The sequence below is a fragment of the Xiphias gladius genome, chromosome 22 (genome assembly GCF_016859285.1).
Source record: "Xiphias gladius isolate SHS-SW01 ecotype Sanya breed wild chromosome 22, ASM1685928v1, whole genome shotgun sequence".
In the NCBI taxonomy this organism is placed as follows: Eukaryota; Metazoa; Chordata; class Actinopteri; order Istiophoriformes; family Xiphiidae; genus Xiphias; species Xiphias gladius.
Genome location: NC_053421.1, coordinates 23,891,442 through 23,911,746, shown reverse-complemented (window position 1 = coordinate 23,911,746; position 20,305 = coordinate 23,891,442). Strand labels below are relative to the sequence as shown.

Below are 20,305 nucleotides of genomic sequence, written 5' to 3'. Positions count from 1 at the left end.
TTAATGGAACCAGAGGAGAAAACGGCGAGCCGTGTGATGTGACATTGTGCTACACTGTGCAGTGAAAATACCAGCGTGAATGAGGGACGTTATCAGGAGCATAACAGCAGGAAAAGGGCAAGAAAATGGTAACACCTTTTATAAAATAATAGTGGTTGTGTATCCAAAAAGTCTGAAGTCCTAAAAAACAAGAACAAAAAAAAAAAACCCCATCACATTTCTGTGAATGAGCTCTGCCTCTGCAAATTACTTTTAACTCCACACATCCCTAATACAATAGAGGATAGGTATTAAATGAAGTTTTATAGAAGTTGTTACTGACTGGAAAAAGGATCCTGGAATAATATATCAGGAAGAACTCTGAGCAGACTGAGCAGTGAAGGCGGGCTGCCCAGACAAGGACCAGGATTATGCAATACTGAGACATTTCTTTACTATAAACTCCATGAAGGTTTAACATGTGATTCAGTCCGTGGTTTGGCGCGCCGCGTTTCTACGGAAGACAGCCCTAGAAAAACTGTAGTTACACTGTAGATACCATAGTGTTCATTAACACTTCTTCCCCCGCCCTCCACCCCCACAGCCAGTGACTCACCCCCGCTGCACCTCTTGCTGAGCCATTATTGCCATGGAAACCCCAAGCCAGAAACGCACCAGCCGTGGTCCCAACACCTCCCCCTCACCCGCCCGCATCACAAGGCTGCAGGAGAAGGAGGACCTGTGCAACCTCAATGACCGCCTGGCTGTGTACATCGACAAGGTGCGTTCGCTGGAGGTAGAGAATGCAGGACTGCGGCTGCGCATCACCGAGTCTGAGTCCCTGGTCAACCGCGATCTGTCGGGCATGAAGGCAGCCTACGAGACAGAGCTGGCCGACGCCCGCAAGACCCTGGACCAGGTGGCCAAGGAGCGAGCACGCCTGCAGCTGGAGCTGGGCAAGATCAGGGAGGAGCAAAAGGAGCTCAAAGCCAGGTAGGAGGAGCATGTGGGGGCGGAACTCGAATGGGAGGGGCTTTGTTACAACAGTGATGTCACAAAATGGATGCAGCTACACATACAGTACATGTTATCATATTTATAGAAAATTATGTATTATTGGCTGGCGTGCAACAAGCTGTTAGTATTTTCTGCAGAAACTTTTCATTTATGTTAATACTATGTTAAATGCATTAGATTAAAAGAGGCTTTCATGCAGTTGTACTTAAAAGAGAGCAGAACCACTTGGAACCATTCATTAATCTTTGAAGTGGTACTGCAGAATAGATCATTTTGAAATTAGCATTGTTCCTAATGCCCCAGGAGCCTTCAGCATTTCAGCTTTGAGTTTGAGACTTTGTCTTGTCAATGTGTTTCCAAAACATCTCATAGCAGCGGTTAAGGCGGTGCTGCAGTCGAAACAACTGACCACGTGGCCCTGAATGCGGCAGTTTTACCTTTTATGTGCTGGTACGTCTCCAGTTCACATCTGTCGTTGTTCAGTATGACTGAGGTGTGATGCAGCACCCGGATCTTCCACCAGGAATGCAGTGTTGAGTGTGGAGCCGTACGCGACATTAGTTCTGGTGGTTAAGTTTGTATGACTCGTCGTTTAGCAAGCACAGTTTTGTGACTGCGAGCCTCCGGGGAATGTTGGGAGTGACACACCTCCAGCCAAACGTACGTCACCTCTTACACACAGCCTGCTCTGTTGAGTTAGAATTACTGCTCTAATTTGAGAATGTCATTCGTTACAGTGTGTGACTCTGCTGCTTAAAGCTCTGCGTGATAACTTTGCACAATACTGACACTATGGACAGAAGCTTAGAAAACTGCTGTACTTTTGATGCAGACAATAAACAATTGTGCTCTCACTGGCAACTGCAAATCACAGTGGATTGAGAAACGTGGAGCAGTAACAATTTTTTAAAATGATTTTGTGTTCATTACAAAAAAACAGGCAGAAAAACAGCCCCTACGTCACTTTATAGCGCTACAGAAATCTGAAGATAAACTAGATGCTTTGTAGCATCCTATAGGAGTCACTGGTAAAAACTTAGTTAATATTTTACCGGTAAAAAGTTACACAGAAGTCACATAAAAATAAACTTGGCACTGAAGGTGTGTGTGTGAGGGGATGGCAGTGAATAGATGACTGATTTAAGGTATTGCAGATTATGACTTGATAGCAGTACATATCTTAATTTAATTGATGACATTGTGTTAATTAATTATTATAATAATTAGTTAATTTAATTACATTACTTCCACTATCTCTTTCAAGATGCACGATGAATGTATCAAATGCATTTGTCCTCTCACCTGCAGGTTGACAGAGTTTGTTGAATATGTTAAATTCAGGTTTAATTTCAGCTACATAGGGTGAATGTTTGCAGATTGGATTATTGTCGTAGGCCTCGGCCCAGTGCAGGCTTCTGAGGAATGTGTCAATGTCTTGGCAAAGTCCTCCTCGGGTTAGAGAGGCCGGAGAAACTGCAGCTACTAAACATAAACTATTCGTTCTGACCCACTGCATTCACCTACATTTGCTCCGTTACAGTCTTCGTTTTTGCACAGGTTCCCCGTTTAGAGAGTAGAGAAGCAACAGAATATAGAAATAGAAACATTGAACATAAGTTTAAAAAAAAAAAAAAAAATTGGGCTTCAACACAGCTTGTGTTTCATGGTTGAAACGGCTGTGTGTGTGTGTGTGTGTGTGTGTGTACACTGAGAGCACACGTGGTGGGGAGTGCTTTCCCCCAATTAGTGCTATTGCGTTGTTCTCACTAAGTTGATATATTTATTGAATATGGACTTTTAAGCATGTGAATGTACGCAAAACTCAGCGGCTGCTGCGTGTAGAGAAATAAATAAAAATTCTATAGGAAATGTGCCTTTTAATGTGGCCATGTATTTTGCTGTTGCCATTCATTGTCGTGTGAGTGGCAAAAGTAAGCTTAGAAATCTATGGTTTGTAAATTTGCACATGCTGTAGCTGGGTGAGGACGTTAACGTTGTTATATGTGCTGGATAAAAGGCAGCATGTGCATTGTAAGTGTTGAGAGAACAGTGTTATCAAATTTTGCATTGATCTCCACAGTATCCCCCATGTCGCTGTGCTGCTTCTAATTCTCCAGCTACATGTCTGGAGAAATGGCAACGGCTCCCACAGTAACATTGTTTTCCAAAGGAAGCAGATCTTTTGACGCATGTGTGGTGGGAAAAGAATCACTCAGCTCCAGCCTGGGTCGGCTTTATCTGTTATACTTTAGCCAGCGTGTTTGGTGTTTGGTTGTCATGGAGCTCTGGGAGTCTTGGCTCTCGGCTGACATGGGTGGTGACTCAGAGGTTTTTCATGGCCTCTGGAATGGGCTGACTGCGGATCCACTGTAACGGGAAGTCAGGTTTATTAATACACACTGACGGGCTTCTTTTTGCTCGCCGCTGAGCTGAGCTTCAGGTGGCAACAGCAACAGACGGCGGCGCAACACTGGAGTGCTACGTCACACAATATGTTGACTCTTTCTTGATGTCCTTGGCTACTCCTCCCGAGTTTGACAGAACACACAGCAACAGTTGGAGCCATCAGTGCAATTCAGTCGACCGGACACACCTGTTTAGCCCAAAGGCATGACACTGCGTCCCTTCACAAACATGTCTTTGTATGCATAACTACCACAAGAAACACATGCTCGCTCTCCTGAGGCAAACCTTCAAGCTGTTAGGCCAGAATGCCAGCCATTCTCCCCACAGCACTATTTGACTTGTAAATAATTTAAGACTGTAGAAACAAACCCACATAACTTGGCAAAAGTAGGTGTGGGTGGATTGTGGCATTGTAACAGGGAGTCTAAACATAAAGCTTAGAGCCAGGTATGCAAGTTGAGAGAGAAAAACAGGTCAGAAAGACTAAATATGAGTCCCTGAGTTACTGCAGGAGCTACAGAACCGTGTTCACGGGTTTGTCGAGGCCTTGTTTAGTCATCTTTCCTCCAAAATAGAAATAGCGCACCTGTCTGGTGTCTCGTGCCCAGTCTAACCTCCAGCTGTGCAGCTGACTGTGAAACATTAGCCTGTGTGGGGGAAACTGGCTCATCAGTGTCGCTGGCAGGACTCTGTTCTTTAAATCCTTCCTTTAACGCTCCCGCCCGGGCTGATGAGTAGCTTTGTGGTGAGAATTTCATCCTACACAGGTATTAGTTTACCTTATCGACCGTATTTTGTATTGCAAAACACATATGTAAACTATATTAATGTTAATATAATATTATCTGTGGCATGCATGTGTCTGCATACCCACTGTGCACACTGGCTACAATCAAAAACTCACCTTTTTTTTAATAGTAAAATACAACTAAGCTTGATGAGTCTCAACTGGAGTTGTTGAAATGTAAACCGCCAAGCCCTTTTCGTGATTAAATCTCCTTTGAATACATAACAGCAAAGATTGAACTCGGCTCAGTCTGTCCAATCTGTTGACGCAGTTTGGTTTAGGGTGTGGCACCAGGTAGGTGAGGCTCTCAGACTTTTTTTCTTATTTTTCTTTGCAGTCAGTCTGTTGGAACATTGTTTTCAAAAGTCAATAAAATAAGCTGCTGTGGTAGACAAAATGTGGCAGAACTACTTGTTCTGGTGCAGCTGCAGACTGAAACTCAATTCGATAAGAAGTTCCAGTGCTATACTGTACACACTCACTGTTGGACTGATCTGTAATGTTGAGGCCGACTTGTGGCATTCAAAGCTATCAGAGGACACAGCAGGAAATGCACTTATCATTCAACACATTCACATTTCCTTGATTGGGAATATTTTCTTTTATCATGTGCTTTCAATATGTACTGTACGGCTTGTATTAAATATGACCCATATATTTTTGCAGTTTGCGAGTGATATCACCTTGAGCTCTCTTTCATTTTGGGGTAAACAAACACTTGACTCTTAAACTACATTTTCTCATAATATCCCATTTTTAGATGTAAAGCTGTATTCAGACCTTTACTTGTTACCATCTGGAGACTTCCTTTGTCTCGTGCAACACATCACATATTTTTATTTTCCTGTCAGAGCCACACAATGGGCACATTTGTGGTCAAAGGAAAAAAGACATTACGCACTAGGCAACGCGTTGGATGTGGTAAACAGAAACTTTTTAGTATTTAGCCAACCTATGTCCTGTGAGGGGAAAAGGGGGAGAGTGTGATTGAGTGATAGCAGCAGTAGACATCATAAGAAGAGGTTTAATATTAGTCATAGTTCGAGTTTCAGTTAGTAAAGTTCCTGTATTTAACCTGTGGGCTAATTTTAAACGCGTCTCTAAGGTAACACATACATACATCCGTGCTGTTATGGAGCTGTCTTAGGGATCACAGGAGGATTTCATTCAAGCTGCTCATGTCAAGTTTGTTGAGACAAAATGTTTGTGTTCAAAGTCTATTCCTAAAATGGACAAGAGCGAGCCTGCGCTCACTTTCTGATCATGCAGTTAAGGCTGTGAAATGCCTCTTCTGTTTCTTAAAAGTTAAGCTTTCTTCCTATAGTCTGGTGGCAACAGTACATCATTATACTTTTTTTTTCTCTTTTCTTTTTTCTTTTTCTTAGAGGTACTTTCCAAGTCGCTTGACTGCGAGGAGAGCTGACAGAGAAGCAGTACTTGAAAATGTCAGACTGACTCTGCCAATGGACTTTCATTACAATTAAAAAGAAATCAGTGTGATGCACATAAAGAAATACTCAAAAATTGGAAAAATATTTTTATTTAGGAAACCCAATTACTTAATTTAAAAAAATAAAATAATTATGTATAAATAAATATTTGAAAAAATATATAAAAAATTATAATATTATAATATATAATATAAAATTATAATTATAATATTATAATATTATAATATTATAATATAAAATATTAAATATATAATTTATATAATTATTACATTATATAATTTATTATTATATAATTTTTATATTTATATATAAAATATATAAATATAAATATAATTTTAAAAAATTTATTTATTTATTTTATATATATATATATATATATATATATATATATATATATATATATATATATATATATATATATATATATATATATATATATATATATATATATATATATATATATATATATATATATATATATATAAAATAAATAAATAAATAAATAAAAAATACACTTTTTTCATGGAGACTTTTTTGCTTAATGGCTTGGTCTGACGATGGTGAACAACCGTCCAAAACCCAAAGATATTCAGTTTATGATCACAAAAGACAAACAGCAAATCTTCACATTTTAGCAGCTGGATCCAGAGAATGTTTGATATTTTTTCAAGAAAAAATTACACAGGAAACAATAATTATCAAAAATAGTTGTAGATTAATTTTCTGTTGATTGATTAATCGATTTGTGATTTGAGCCGTACGAGAAAAAAGGAGAGAAAGTAGTTTCAGATAAAAATTAGTCTGAGGTAAGGTATATTATAAGACCCAGCACCTTCCTCCCAAAATCTAAAAAAACTGATTTTATGTAGAGCTGTTGTTGGGTCAGCGTCTAATTAATGGGATGAAAAATTTAAGATTTCCAGGTTAGCCTAATCCTATTATATGTAGAGTACACAGATCTCTTTTAACACACTTTTGGAAGCTCAAAGTCTGACCACTACATTCATAATCGACTGCATCACCATAATACAGTGTCAGCAGCCATTAGAAAAAAATCCCCTGGCAGCATTTATCCATCAACTTCCATAATCATTGCACGAATAGACCGTTTTTTTTTGGGTTTTTTGGGGTTTTTTTTTACAGCAGACATTTTCCATATCATGTAGCCAGTAAGTCATGCTATGAGCCACCATGCATAATGCCAGGAGCCTGGATCTGCCAGCATTAATGTTATTAATTACACCTGGGCTTTTCCTGTTATAACGTGTGTGAATTTCTGCTGTGAAAAATGTCTTTCTTTGGCAGATACATCTCTCCCATTGTCATTGGCACCTTCTGGGGTGTAGATGTGGAGCAAAATTTGAATTTGGCAAAACATTAGACAAACAAACTCCATTTATTTCACAGAACATTAACATTTCATGGATTAAATTCAAGCTCAGCATCACGAACGCTGCTCCCCGAGGCCAGAAGCGGGCCACAGACCACCATCCACCAGCAGCTGCAGCAGCAGATTTCATCGTGCCACTCTACATCTTTACTCATGCCATTTGATCACATCCTCCTCTCTTCTTCTGGCTGCCTCGGGGGGGAAATCCTGTGCTCCCTTACGATGATCTCAGCTTGTATTATGTGAAGGCAGACAATTGTCTGTCACGTTGAGTCATGTGAGGGCAGACAAGAGCTCAGAGAAGAGCCCGTGATTTTGGGTGTCATCTAGCTGCGATCTAAACGAGATCACAAAGGTCTTTCTAAGTGTCACAACATTGAAGACACCCTTACACACTAGATAAAAATAAGAAATAAAATCAAGTCCTTTTGCATGTGAGAGTGATTTAAAGAAATGTATGTTTGAATTATCTTAAAGGGATACATGAGTCATTTTTTTTTTTCGTACCGAGCAAATTTTTCTCTAAACTGATTTGCGATATTACACCAGTATACAGTATACTGTATAATTCTACACTGCTTGATCATATTTACATGTAACTTCAGTATTTTCATTTTTGATTAATCTGCCAATTATTTTGATTGTTTTGATTAATTGATTACTTAATCGTCTTAGTTCTAGAACAGATAATTTATTTTATTTTACAGCTTTCTTTTCTGATCTTCTCTCTTTTCTGATACAGTTGATTTATTATGTCGAGGCATTGTAGCCTAAAGTCACACTGTTTGTTTAATGGGCTGTTATATCATCTACATAGGGCCAGTAGTCGCTATAAGGCCTAGTGAGAGTATGGCTGGCTGGGCCTCGTCTGGTGACTATTTGTTCTCTCAGCCTCTAACAGAATGCTTTGCGATGGAAAACAGATGTGGCAGGCCCGTAAATGTGCTGGATGGCTGCTGTATGGAGCCCGTCTCTGTTGGCTTTATCTGTGTGCAAGTAATGAGAGAGCTGGTGTTGAACGTGGTACCGAGCAGAGGTTTTGGCAGGAGGTTGGAGTTTGTGTGTGTGTGTGTGTGTGTGTGTGTGTGTGTGTGTGTTAGAGTGGAGTTTATAGAATTACAGTTTCCATAGAGCCTTCAGAGCCAGCCAAACCCTTGATGATTCACTTGCACATGGAGAGGGTAAATCACTTTAAGATGGTGGGACTCTCTGTCTGTCTCTCTCCTGTTCTCTCTCTCTCTCTCTCTCTCTCTCTTCATCTTTTATTTTCTTGCTCACTCAGTCACTCTCGGCCCAAAGACCTTCCCATTGGGAGGTGGGCAAGGTGGGTGCACAGCAACCTAAACCATTCCCATCTGGTTAGTTATGTAACTACTGTTCCATTTCCAGAGCTACAAAAGCTCATTTACTCTGGAATAAAATTGAGTTGAATAGGATGTTTGGGGAAGTTTTACTATAAACTATAATCTAAACAGGGCACTGAGTTTGTAAGTGAGCTCTTTCAACATCCCACATGTTCTGCATTAACTATTAGCCTTGTTTATTAGAACTGAGGAAATGTAATTAGGAGCCAAGCTTTTACGTCTTGATCAGTTACAGTACTCTGATCTTATGTCGGACTTTGGTAAAATTTTTGGAGATGCTGATAAGCGTCATTTTAACTCTTTATCACCTCTACTGTTGTAAAATGTGTTTGATACGCACGACTGAAATTATAGTTTTGTTATCTTTTTTTACTTGTTGCCAGATGGGTAGGGTTTAGCAGAAAACAGTACACAGAGTCCCAGAGTTTAGACAATCGCAGGAAAGCTGCGATATATACTCACTAGTGAGCTCTCCATTGTTTCCTGTATGTCTGTATTCGATGCCAGTCCATTTTGGCTCTGCGTGAGAGCAACCAATCCTGAGGCTCGTCCCTCAACCACAACTTGGTCATACTCCAAGCATCAAATCCTTTTTTTTTTTCTTTCTTCTTCGGCTAGCACACGTTAAAGAATGTTGACCAGAATTCAGCACAGTCTCATAAACTCCAAACAGGTTTTGATTAGCTTAAAGCTAACATTGGCGCAACTCTAAGTTTTCTAGAGTTTTTATTGTAACCCAGCTGGAAAGAGCTGCGTCTCAATGGAGAGGAGGGTGTTGTTACACAGAGCATAAGTGAGGGTGGAAATACACCAGAAAGTTTTTCTAGTTAATACAAATGAGGATTAAACTTTTGTATACAAACTGAGACACAGTTCCAATCAGAACAATGTGAAATACCAACTTCAGGAGTGCAGTTAATGTGACGTCACTTCTTATTGGCAGAGATCACTCACTGGAGAAAGATATTCCTGTATACTTACAGCCAAAGTGTTGAGGCAATGCGGTTGAGTCCATTATTAAAAGGATGCAAAGTTGTATTTGGTGCCTGCTGGCTCAGTGAGGCTGCATTCAGAGCATAATTAGAGAGAGAATTTCTGTTTAAGTGTCGTTCACACGGAATTTCTACACATGTATGTTTGTCAGGCCTGATGCTCATAGTGGGCTTAGTAACTGTTCACATGAACAGTTCTTATCTCGATTCATCCCTAACATTCCTTATCTTGACTCCTGCGTTCATGTGTATTCTTGCTTATTTAACTTCACTGTAAAAAAAATGGAAAATTAGAAGCTGCGCTGTGTCAAGGTGCCGCTCTTTATCATCGCATATAATCCGATTCTGTGAAAACTAACTTATAAACTAACACAAGGACCAGGCAACCCGCGTCTGACTCACTCTCTGATGAATCATCAAATAATCATGCAGGAAGGAACAAGGGCTGTTTCAAATGCCTCATGGTGTCTGTACACACACACACACACACACATATTTGTCAGTGGGTGGGACATCTTTCTCTTTTACCTTTTGACTGTAGAGTACACATAATTCTCTTCAGTTTACAGAGTTTGGTGTGGTGACAGCCTTAACAAAACCACGGGTTTGACATGAGAGAACATTGCCCGTCCTCCCTGCCTCCCCCTCCCTCTGTGGTTGTCTCATCAGAGGTCTGCTCCCTGAAACCTATCAGCCACGGTCGACATGTGCTCTGCTTCAAGACTGGAAACACTAAGAACTCTGTTCCCATCTGCCACATGTGGACGTGTGCGGGTGGCCCCTGGAAAAGGCTGCGTTGTTGTTGGTTTCTGGTGATTTATCACAAATGCATATATATACACACACAAACACACACAATCCCTGTTTTTGTGCTCATCATCCCAGAGGAGACACAGGAAACGGTCATGTGCCCGTCTGTAATGTTTCTGTTACTGCCCATTATTGTGCTCAACACATTTGGAAAAGCAACGTTGACTTGAACCAGCAGGCCTAAATGGCTTTTGCATCACTGTTTTACAGTCCAAGCTTGAGATTCTGTTTTGGTAATCATATCACATATCTCTGTATCTGAGAGTGTGTGGGAAAATATGTATGTGCTTATTTTGTTTGCAGTTAGTGCAGGAGTTTATTGTAGAGTTTTCTATAGACTGAATGCATCTTTATAAACGATTGGTTATAGTAGTTCAAAGTTGTGTATACATTTACACAGATGAATGCTGAAATGATTGCTGTTGTAGTCTGATACTGAAAAAATATAGACTCCTATTTTTATTCTTTTATTTTGATGTCACTGCTCTGTTTTGTTAACACTGGGATCCTAAAATAGTTTTACTGATAGATGCTTTGCGCTTTCAAATGATGTACGTTTGCCAAAGTTGAGTGAGGATTCAAACAGGTGCCATCGCAAATAAGGGGACAAACCCCCCCCTTTCTCAGGATTTTGGTCATTGCTTGTTAAGCAGTCAGATACCTGTGGGTACTAGACGATTGGTTGGACAAAACAAGAAATTTGATGTATCGCTACCACATCACATCTTTTTACATCTTACACAGACTAAGCAATTGATAAATCAGTTATTATACTGTGCACCGGCATTTTTTCTTTGTGCCAGATCTGTATCTGGGCCCTTGTGTTTGTTTAGAAAAACACCATTATTCAACAACCTTCCTCTTAGTCAGCTATTCCCTTCAGTGTTCTCCACATAAAGTCGCTATGTGAATGGCTAAACCAAATGTAGTGGAAAGAGGAAAGGTGGACTATAATTGGAGAAAGGAACATTTTAGACAATCTATTGGGAATTTTGGAGAAACCCTTTTTTCCTCTCCTCAGTGTTTGAGCAGTGAGTCATCGGGAAACCCCACCCACATGTGTCCACTAATGCTTGCCAGATTGGGCGTGTGTGTGTGTCTGTCTGTCTGTGTGTGTCTGTGTGTTTATGTAGTAACATACCATATGGATCAATGAACACTTGCACTGCATGTCAGAGGAATTCTTTGAGTAGTACCAAAGGAAACAAACAAGGTGATGAATTGTTAGCAACTATAGCAGCTCTTTACGGAGAGTCAGTGCTTTAAAACGTGCTGTCAGGGAAACTTGGCGGGTGAAATTAATGAGACCCCCCCCCCAGCTGAACCCCATACTGCTGCAGGAGAGCTGCTCTGTTGTGAACACTATAGTGGGCAGCGCCCAGGTGCATGTAGGCATCTCATTCCCTCACACCTACTTTGCTTTTCCATGCAACTGTGATAAATAGGAACATGTTAGGCAACTTTCCTCGTGGAGTCAGTGAGAATAATTAAAGGCCTGCCTGTGGATTCATTCAAATTTAAAAAAAAAAACAAAACTTTATCTCTCGTGGTAACTAGTAATGCAAATAAAATTGGTTTTGTTTGCCCAGGGTTTGAAATATCCATTTGAGATTTTTGCCACCAACCCAGTAAACTGTAGTTATCTCTTTCCAGAAATACTTTGTTTGTTCTCTGGTTTATTTAAGTAAGTAAAAAACTATCAAAAGTTTTTACTCGTCGGAGTGATTGTTGGCAGTGAGGTCTGTGAATTATCCAGAGTAATGGCGACACCGTTGGTCCCGAAAATACATATTCCCGAGTACTTTACCATTGTTGTGGACACCACAAACCTAAAACTATGTGTATGGGTAGATAAAGTAGCTCAAGAGATAAGGAAGGAAATGTTTTGTATTATTTAACTTGGGAGAACTAACCTTTTAAACCTGATCAAGAGCAGCCAAGATAACGTCCTCACATTATTAAGATCGATCTGTTCACTGCAGGCCGGCCTGTTAGACTACAGCACGTTGACCCTAAGTAGTGAGAGCATGGATTTGGTTTTGCAAAGTAGGAAAAACAGGGTAGACACGTCAGACACATTTGGCAGCTCCAGTAGTGCAAAGGTCAGACAATGACACTTTATAGACTCATGTTTTATTTTTGGAAGTCTTGTAAAGGGTCAATGAAAAACATTCTGAACATAGACTTAAGTTCTGCGGAACCTACTGTAGTTGATTAAGAAATCCAGAGTAGTATGTGGAAATGGTGCTGCTGCTAAATCTTAACAATTGTACATGAAAATACAACATACTTTTTCTTGCTTTCTACATTTAGATGTGCATCTACTCTGAAACTGCAATATTTGTTTTTTTTTTTTTTTTTTTTTTTTTAAGTTCCCAATGCTGACTAGCTACTTGGCGTCAGTGTTGCCAAGGCCTCGTAAAGCCCTCTGTTGGCTGTGTGGCTGCATTAATTCATCTGTTTTATCTCCAAAGAAATTATGGGTTAGAGTCTCCTTCAGGAGGGTAGGAAAAGCACGCCCCCTCAGTCCTGAGATAGTTTGAAGAGCTCCACAGAAAAGTCCACACGTTTATTCCACTGCGTCCACAGCATGGTGGAAATGGCATGCTAGTAGGCCTGATGACAAGGCCTCGGTTGCCGTGGCAACGGCATAGCAAAACAGGGGGGAGTGGGCTTTTTTCTCTCTTTCACTCCACGAGGCGGGGTTCGTTTCTCGTTACTGGGCTGGACAAAGATAGCTGTGAGTCATCCTTGAGGCTGGGAGCCGAGCCAACAAATTCCTCCTCCTCCTCCTCAGATTTCTCATCTCTATTATTCTCCCTCTTTCTCTTTTTCTTTTTGTCTCTTTCTTTTCACATTTTCCATTTCACACTCCCCCACTAGCCTGCCCCCCTCTCCCCCATCTCACACTGTCTCTGTCCAGTAGCTCCCATTTTGTCTTTGTGCTTCAAAATGTGTCATTTACTCTATTTGCTCTGAAACAAAATGCCTTAAAAAGATTTGATATTGCAGCTGAAAAGGGTGGAATGATGTTATAAACCTTTATTTTTCAGTAATACATTATTTTTTTCAAGAGAGCAGACATTTGTGTGTGTGGGAAGAAAGAAAGCATGATAAATGAGACAAGTGGTCTACACTCAAAAAAACAAGAATAATGCTTGCCAAAATTACTCTATTTCTGTTTTTAATTCCCTCTTTCTTTGCAGAATATAAAATGCAAAGCACTGCCCTTTGGGCTAAAACATTTCTCTCAGTTTGCAAGCCTAGAAACGACCCTCTTGCCTTGTTTTGCTTGCAACAGATTTCTCTTATCTTGATGAAAGAGGCAGTTTAAAAAAAAAAAAAAAGATTTTATTTATGTAATTTCTCAAAGATGATCTGAATTTCTTTGTTCATCTGTTGGCTCTCAGTCATTTTCTGTACCATATTTGTTCGCACGCTGATTTTGTGTAGTAGTATCAATATTAATAGTGTGATTCTTAGAAAATAACCGCAGAGTTACTCCACACACCCATGTCCTGAGCGCAGGCTGAGCGACTTCAGTGCTTCAGTGGAACAGAATGTAAACAGAGAGTCAGGCAATATTTATGCTGAAGCTCTCTAATTACACCATTCATACTGGATTTTATAAACAGGTAGTCACAAGCAAATGGCAGCAAAACTCACACACCCCATGCACTGGATTGTGTAAATAGTATACGGGGACCCACATGTGCAGGGAGATATATGCAAACGCACTGTATTTGCAGGCAAACACATTTCATAACACACTGGGTTGATTTCGTACGCACATGGATACGCACACATTCAGTACACTAATGCACTTAACTTACATGGTGCTACACACACATTCGGCAGTCAACGCTCCCTCACACATACAGTGCAGAACACACTCAAACATGCACAAATACAACCCCCCTGGACACATGGGTACACAGAGAAATATGAACACACACACACGCGCACACACACACAAGATTTTCTGATGTCCTTCCATTGTCTTCAGCTGCCTCCCACTCTTTTAAGCCAACATGCAGGAACAGCATCCTGGAGGTGCCAGAAGCAAAGAAAACATGTTGAAGAACAGTACAGACCAGTCCATCGTACCAGTATGTATTACACATATTGAACTCAAGTCCTATTGTTGTAGCCAGTGGTTATTGTTGTATAATATTTTTTGCACTGTACTTATCCACTGATTTCTGTTTTTATAGTTGATTTTGTCAGAGTGCAGCGCAACTATAGCATTTAAAATGTCTCTGGTTCAATTTATAAGTGTGTTAACAACTAAATCAGTTTAATAAATATTTGCTAACGGACTAGCTGTGGAAGTTGCATTTACTCACGCGGGTCTCTTCAGTTCCCGAAGAGCACCTACCTAAGGCTAGAGCCATACTCCAAATTAAGTCGACTTTGACGGGTTCAAACGGAGCAATTTCCATATTTGTGACCCAATTTGAGCTCAGCCGCCGCTGTGTTTGCAGGCTGGACAGCTGATCTTGTCTGCATCAGCTCTGTTAGACGAAAGCCTGAGAGCACCCCACACTGAATGTAATTTGGTAGTGTACCTCTGGTCCAATACCCCGAAAGTGCTGCACAATGCAGAAGGTCTTACTCATGACATAAAGAAATTAAATCTTAAATCTAAAGCTTTGCTCCGAGCACTGATGACGACAACAGTAATATTTGTAATTACACTGAAAAAAAAAACTCTCTGGGTACCATTCACACTTTTCTACATTAAGGTCAGAGGTCAGGTATATGTAACTATGTCATAAGTCTGTGTACAGAACAGACCAGAACCACAATGTCATAACTCATTATACTTTACCACCCTACTGTACATTCATGTCATTATCATGTTTTGTCTGACTTGATTTTTCACCACACTAGCAGCGTGGTGGTAGGGATGGCAGTGTACGTTGGTTTTTCCGTCTAGCACTTTGGTCCAGACTGTAATATCTCAACATCTATTAGATTGGATTGATTAGATTAGATTGGATTGCCATGAAATTTTGTACAGACATTCACGGTTCTCAGATGATGACTTTTCTCCCTAGTGCCACCACGAAAGATGACATTTATGACTTTGAGCTGAAGCTGCAAGGATGAGTTGATTTAGTTGATTAGTCCGTTGACAGAGAAATAATACAAGTACTTTAATAAGCCATTGATCGTTTTGAGTCTTTTTTTTCTTCTATGTCAAAATTCTCTGGTTCACTGGACGTTTTTACACATTTTCTCACATTGTATTGACAAACAACTAATTGATCAATCGAGAAAATAATCAATGGATTAATCGATAATAAAAATAATTCTTAGTTGCAAGCCCACTTCGAGTGAAATCTCTCTACTACTATTGGATGGATCGCCATGAAACTTTGTTCACACCTTCATGTCCCCCTCAGGATGAATTGTAATCACTTCGGTGAACTTTTCATCTAGCGCCATCATCAGGGCCAAAATTTTAATCTGTCCAATTCTGTGGATAATGACCAAATAGTTAAAAGACCTATGACATCCCCATCAGCCTCGGCTCCTACTTAGCGAATGTTAGCATGAATATGCTAAACTAAGACGGTGAATAAAGTAAACTTTAAGCATTGTCACTGTGAGCATGTTAGCATGTTGATGTTAGTCCTTAGCTCAAAGTGCCACTGTGTCTACAGTAAAGGCATCTGCTCCCCGTGTAATGTAATTGGTGCATGTCATAGGGGCCACTCGTACTGAAGTCACACTAATACAAGAAGTTTCTATCAAAAGCCTCAAATTCTCTCTGTCTTACCATCGCGTTTGTGTATGAGGAGAATAGAAATGGTCAAGCAGCATGTGAGTATGCCAAATCCACTTCTGTCCATTAAGTCACTCCTGGAGCTGGTCCACGGGGCCCATTAGTACTAATGAACGTCAGAGCAGCCACCAAGACGAACTCACAAGCATTCATCTGTCTGCAGAATCAGAGTGTTATCTTTCATTGAAAAGAATATGAACATCAAGACAAAGAGCTGTACAGTTGCAAGTAATGTTGATCTCCGGCTGTAAACAAATGTGTAAACGTGTGTGTGTGTGTGTGTGATGCAATCACACCTCAAAGCCCAGTTTAATAAAAAGAAAACTTGTCTCTCTTTGTCTCTCTCTCTCATTAAACAGACGTGTTTGAGTCAATTCGGCTTTATTATTTAAGGCCATAATATGTTAATGAGCAGCACTGTGGTGGATTTAAAATGTTCCACAATAACAAAAGCAGCCTTGGGAAAGGGGTTTTTATCACACCTACAGAGCTACACAAGCCTTAGGGAGCACATCTGAAACAGAGGTGGTTAAATTCTATTATAATCACATAAAAATAGCCGTCAGTAAAATTATACAGTAGTAACCATGTCTCATTTTACCCCAGTTACTAATCTCCCTGTCTAGGAGGCGCCTTCACACTGATTGATCGCTGACTTGTTCGTATGGGGCAACTGTGTTACTGCAGGCTCTGGTCTTTGTTTGTTCAAGAATTCAGAGAATGTTTTGTAGGTGTTAATTTGTGTGTGTGTGTGTGTGTGTGTGTGTGTGTGTGTGTGTGTGTGTGTTCATGTTCCTGACACACTGATGTTTTTCTCCGTGCATGTTTAGCCATAATCTCAAGTACCTGTACACCTGGGTTGTAAAGAGTTGCATACTTGACTCCATGACTTGAAATATTACGACAGGAAAAAGTTGACTTCAAAAACTCCTTTTCTTACTTCCCCGGCTCTGCGATCTACTCAGCATTCTCCTGGCGTGTTTGTTAGTGTTGCACTTGCAATAACGTACGGATTACGCAATGGAATGGGGTTGAACAATCTGCCCTTGAGTGAGACTTTTACAACTAGCTGCTAAAAGGTAGAGGGCTGTACTTGGACTAGTGAAGTTTATAAATATGAATTGGTGCATTGCTGCTGCTGCTGCAAAAAAGGAATGTATTAACATCTGGTCCCAACATCTGATCATCTAAATTCAGTTAAGGGCTGTGGAAAAGGTAATTTTTGCATTTTCATAGAATATATACACTTAGAATATAAAATAGAAAAAATAGAATATAAACACCTGCCTGTATAACGCAATAAAGTTCACAATCGCGACAAACTACAGCCTCCAAAAATGACCATAAAGTAGAATCAACACCTCCCTAACCCAGAAACTGAGCATTATATCCTTCATAAAGGTGGAATTCCTTATTTTAGTGAGGTGTCCTTAATAAACTGGCAACTGCCTTTATAAATTCCATTGTAACAATGTTCCATTGTAACATTTGGAGAAAGTTTATACAAACAAGAAAGTTGTCTTGTTTGTGTCTGTGTGTGTTTGTGTGTATTTGCGGCCATCATGCTTATTTAATTTAGACCCACTCAGACACTGGGCTTTCCCCTTCCTTTTTTATTTTTTAATTTTTATTTTTTGAATCTGAACACTGAGCAGTCTGGGGGGACATTTATATAATTACCCATTCGAGTTCTCTAAGCATGATTGTACATCTGTTTATCTCTGTACATGAGTTTATCTATTAAGCATGCAGCCACAGTGTGGTTCTGCTATTTTCACCAGTTGGTCTTGTCACTTTGTCCCGGCTCTTTTCAGGAAGCAGAATTGTCTTTCCATGCCCTTCAAAAGCCTCATTGGTGTTTGTTGGATACAGTAGATATTGATTTCTGTATGATAAACAAATAAATTACAGTTTGGCTTCTGAGGTGGTAGTGAAGGGACTCGATCTTTGTTGTAAATCAGCATTCTGCCGTGGAGTAACTTTATCTTGCCGAGAGTGTGTTTGTGCCACCGTTTAAAGTGTATCTGCAGCTCACTCTGCCTGCTCGTCCATACACTGGCTGTCCTAACACCCGGCTGGTAGTGACCGGAGGACTGAGAGGTCTGTGTGAACAGCCTGGAAGCCATCTCCCCCAGCAGATGGCCATTATTAGTGACAATGAAGACTAGCCCACAGGGCCAAATAGGATAATAGGGAGCCCATTTCCTCCTTGGCTGTGCATCAACCACCTATACTGCTAACAACCACTCTATCTTGCCCTCCTCTCTCTCCATCTTCTGCTGGGAATGTACTTTTTTTTCCCATGGCTCTATCCAAGTTTTTTTTTTTTTTTTTTTTTTTTTTTTCTTCTCTTCAAACCAGTACTCTAAATTGGTTCCTGTAAAGATGCTAGAGGAGAGGCGGGGCACACGTTGCACAAGCACATGCGCAACAAACGTGAATGCTCTTTATTCAACACAGGTTCCCTTGAGATTGAGCTTAACGGGCTCTGAATTCAGTCCACAGTGGCCAACTGCTGCACTCACTGTACTGTACAATGGCCGTTTGTGTCATCCACAGCTTCCGTCACTGCAGCACAGTTATGCACTGCTTATCAAGTTGTGCTAGCACTAGCACAACTTGATAAGCAGTGCATTTAATGGGAGCCCAAAGTAAATCATGACTCACAGTTACCAAAGAAATACAATAACTGGGTGGGGAGAATAGATTATGTAAAACTCTCAAAGAAAACTACTTGTAGTGCATTGATCATATGTAAAAACGATGTTACAGAGGAAAGTTGAGGAAACTTTATTTGTACAGTACTTTTGAAACTCAGAGGCAATTCGGAGGGCGTTTTAAATAAGGCAGGGAAATGTATCAGAACAGCATTTTAAAAACACAATGACAAGGAAAATAAAATCAGAATAGAATAACAGGTGGGTAATCTTAGTGATAGGTTTAATGCTACTCAGCAACATTTAACATTTTGGTATGAGTTTTTAAAGCCATAACATAAATTTACACAGATCCAGACAGGCCAAATAATCTGTTCCCAAACTGCAAAGACATGAGTCAAAAAAAAAAATTTTTTAATATGTTAATGAGAGCAATCCTGAAAAAACAGACAAGTTACATTGCCGGAGAGAAAAAAGAGAGGCCACAGTTGAAACTCAACAACAGGGATACGAAGGACACATACAGCAGACGGTGATAATGACGCATACGGCGGGGAAGAACCAGCAAGCTAATATCCGTGTCTTACCTGTCTCTTGTCTTCACAGGAACAGTAAGAAGGAGTCTGACCTGGAGGCAGCTCTGGCCAGACTGAGGGACCTGGAGGCCCTGCTCAACTCGAAAGATGCTTCCCTCACCACGGCCCTGGGGGAGAAGCGGGCCCTGGAGGCTGAAGTAAAGGACCTCAAGGCCCAGCTGGCCAAGGTAAAATGTCAGAAATGCATGTTAATTTATACCGTTGTGGCACAGCAAGCGTCTCCACTAATATCAGGATCATTTCGGCTTATAGAGGACATCTTCCGCACGACACAGCAGCAGCCAAAAAACTCCGTTGTGGCCCTGTTGTTGTTTACATCACCATTCTGCTAAACTCTAAGGACTTGCATTGTTTGGATCACGGGGAAAAGGTCTAAAAGCATTAGTTTCCACCTGTTAGAAAAACAATCAGTAGTTGGGAGGGCAAAGCCGCACTGTCTCTGACATTTGAAATGAATGTCTACCTCCTGAGTGCAGAAATACCTTTAGTGGAAGTAGTAATTTTATGTAAACCCCTGCAGGCAGTTTATTATGAATGAGGACAATGTGGTGAGGCAGACAAGGTTGCATTCTCTGCTGTTTGTTTTATCAATGAATTGTACCACAGGACTGATGTAGATGCAGTTGTGGCCTTACTCCACCCACTGGCCACACTTAGGAACTACAGGTTTTTCTCTTAAAAGAATAGTTCACAGCTCAAACAAGGCAGCACTGATTGCACCTTGAGCTGCGTTAGATTTTTTTTTTTTCCCCGCTCACAAGCCCTGATGAAAGAGCATTTCTCTCATCTCATCTCCGTCCTCATCCTCTCTTTCTCTTTCCTCCTCCTCCCTCCCAGTTGGACGGTAACTTAGTCGATGCCAAGAGGCAGCTGCAGGATGAGATGCTGAGGAGAGTGGACGCCGAGAACCGCCTGCAGACCCTGAAGGAGGAGCTGGAGTTCCAGAAGAACATCTACAGTGAGGTTCGTACTCTTCACCTTAACCCTTCTATTTTTGTTCAGCGGTCTAAGTCATCTGTCCTACTTTTCATCTTTTCCACAGGATATTGATTCGCTTCCAACCAC

The 20,305-nt window shown here is 40.5% G+C and overlaps 1 protein-coding gene and 1 long non-coding RNA gene across 5 annotated transcripts in view; one reads left to right on the top strand and one right to left on the bottom strand.

The window, feature by feature from the left end:
• Positions 1–20,305, top strand: part of lmna (lamin A) — a 35,634-nt gene that overhangs the window by 7,119 nt on the left and 8,210 nt on the right. For 3 of the 4 annotated variants that reach the window (XM_040118851.1, XM_040118852.1, XM_040118853.1), the window contains exons 2-4: positions 584–972; positions 19,251–19,407; positions 20,078–20,203. In XM_040118851.1, the coding sequence (XP_039974785.1) occupies positions 629–972; positions 19,251–19,407; positions 20,078–20,203 (627 nt within the window). In that variant the 5' untranslated portion in view covers positions 584–628. The remainder of the gene's footprint in view (positions 1–583; positions 973–19,250; positions 19,408–20,077; positions 20,204–20,305) is intronic. The other variant, XM_040118854.1, reaches the window with a different exon arrangement.
• Positions 6,921–12,206, bottom strand: LOC120784775. Its single transcript, XR_005706492.1, has 3 exons — positions 12,110–12,206; positions 9,376–9,457; positions 6,921–7,367 (listed from the first exon to the last, which is right to left on the bottom strand). It is a non-coding gene; the product is annotated as an uncharacterized LOC120784775 (long non-coding RNA).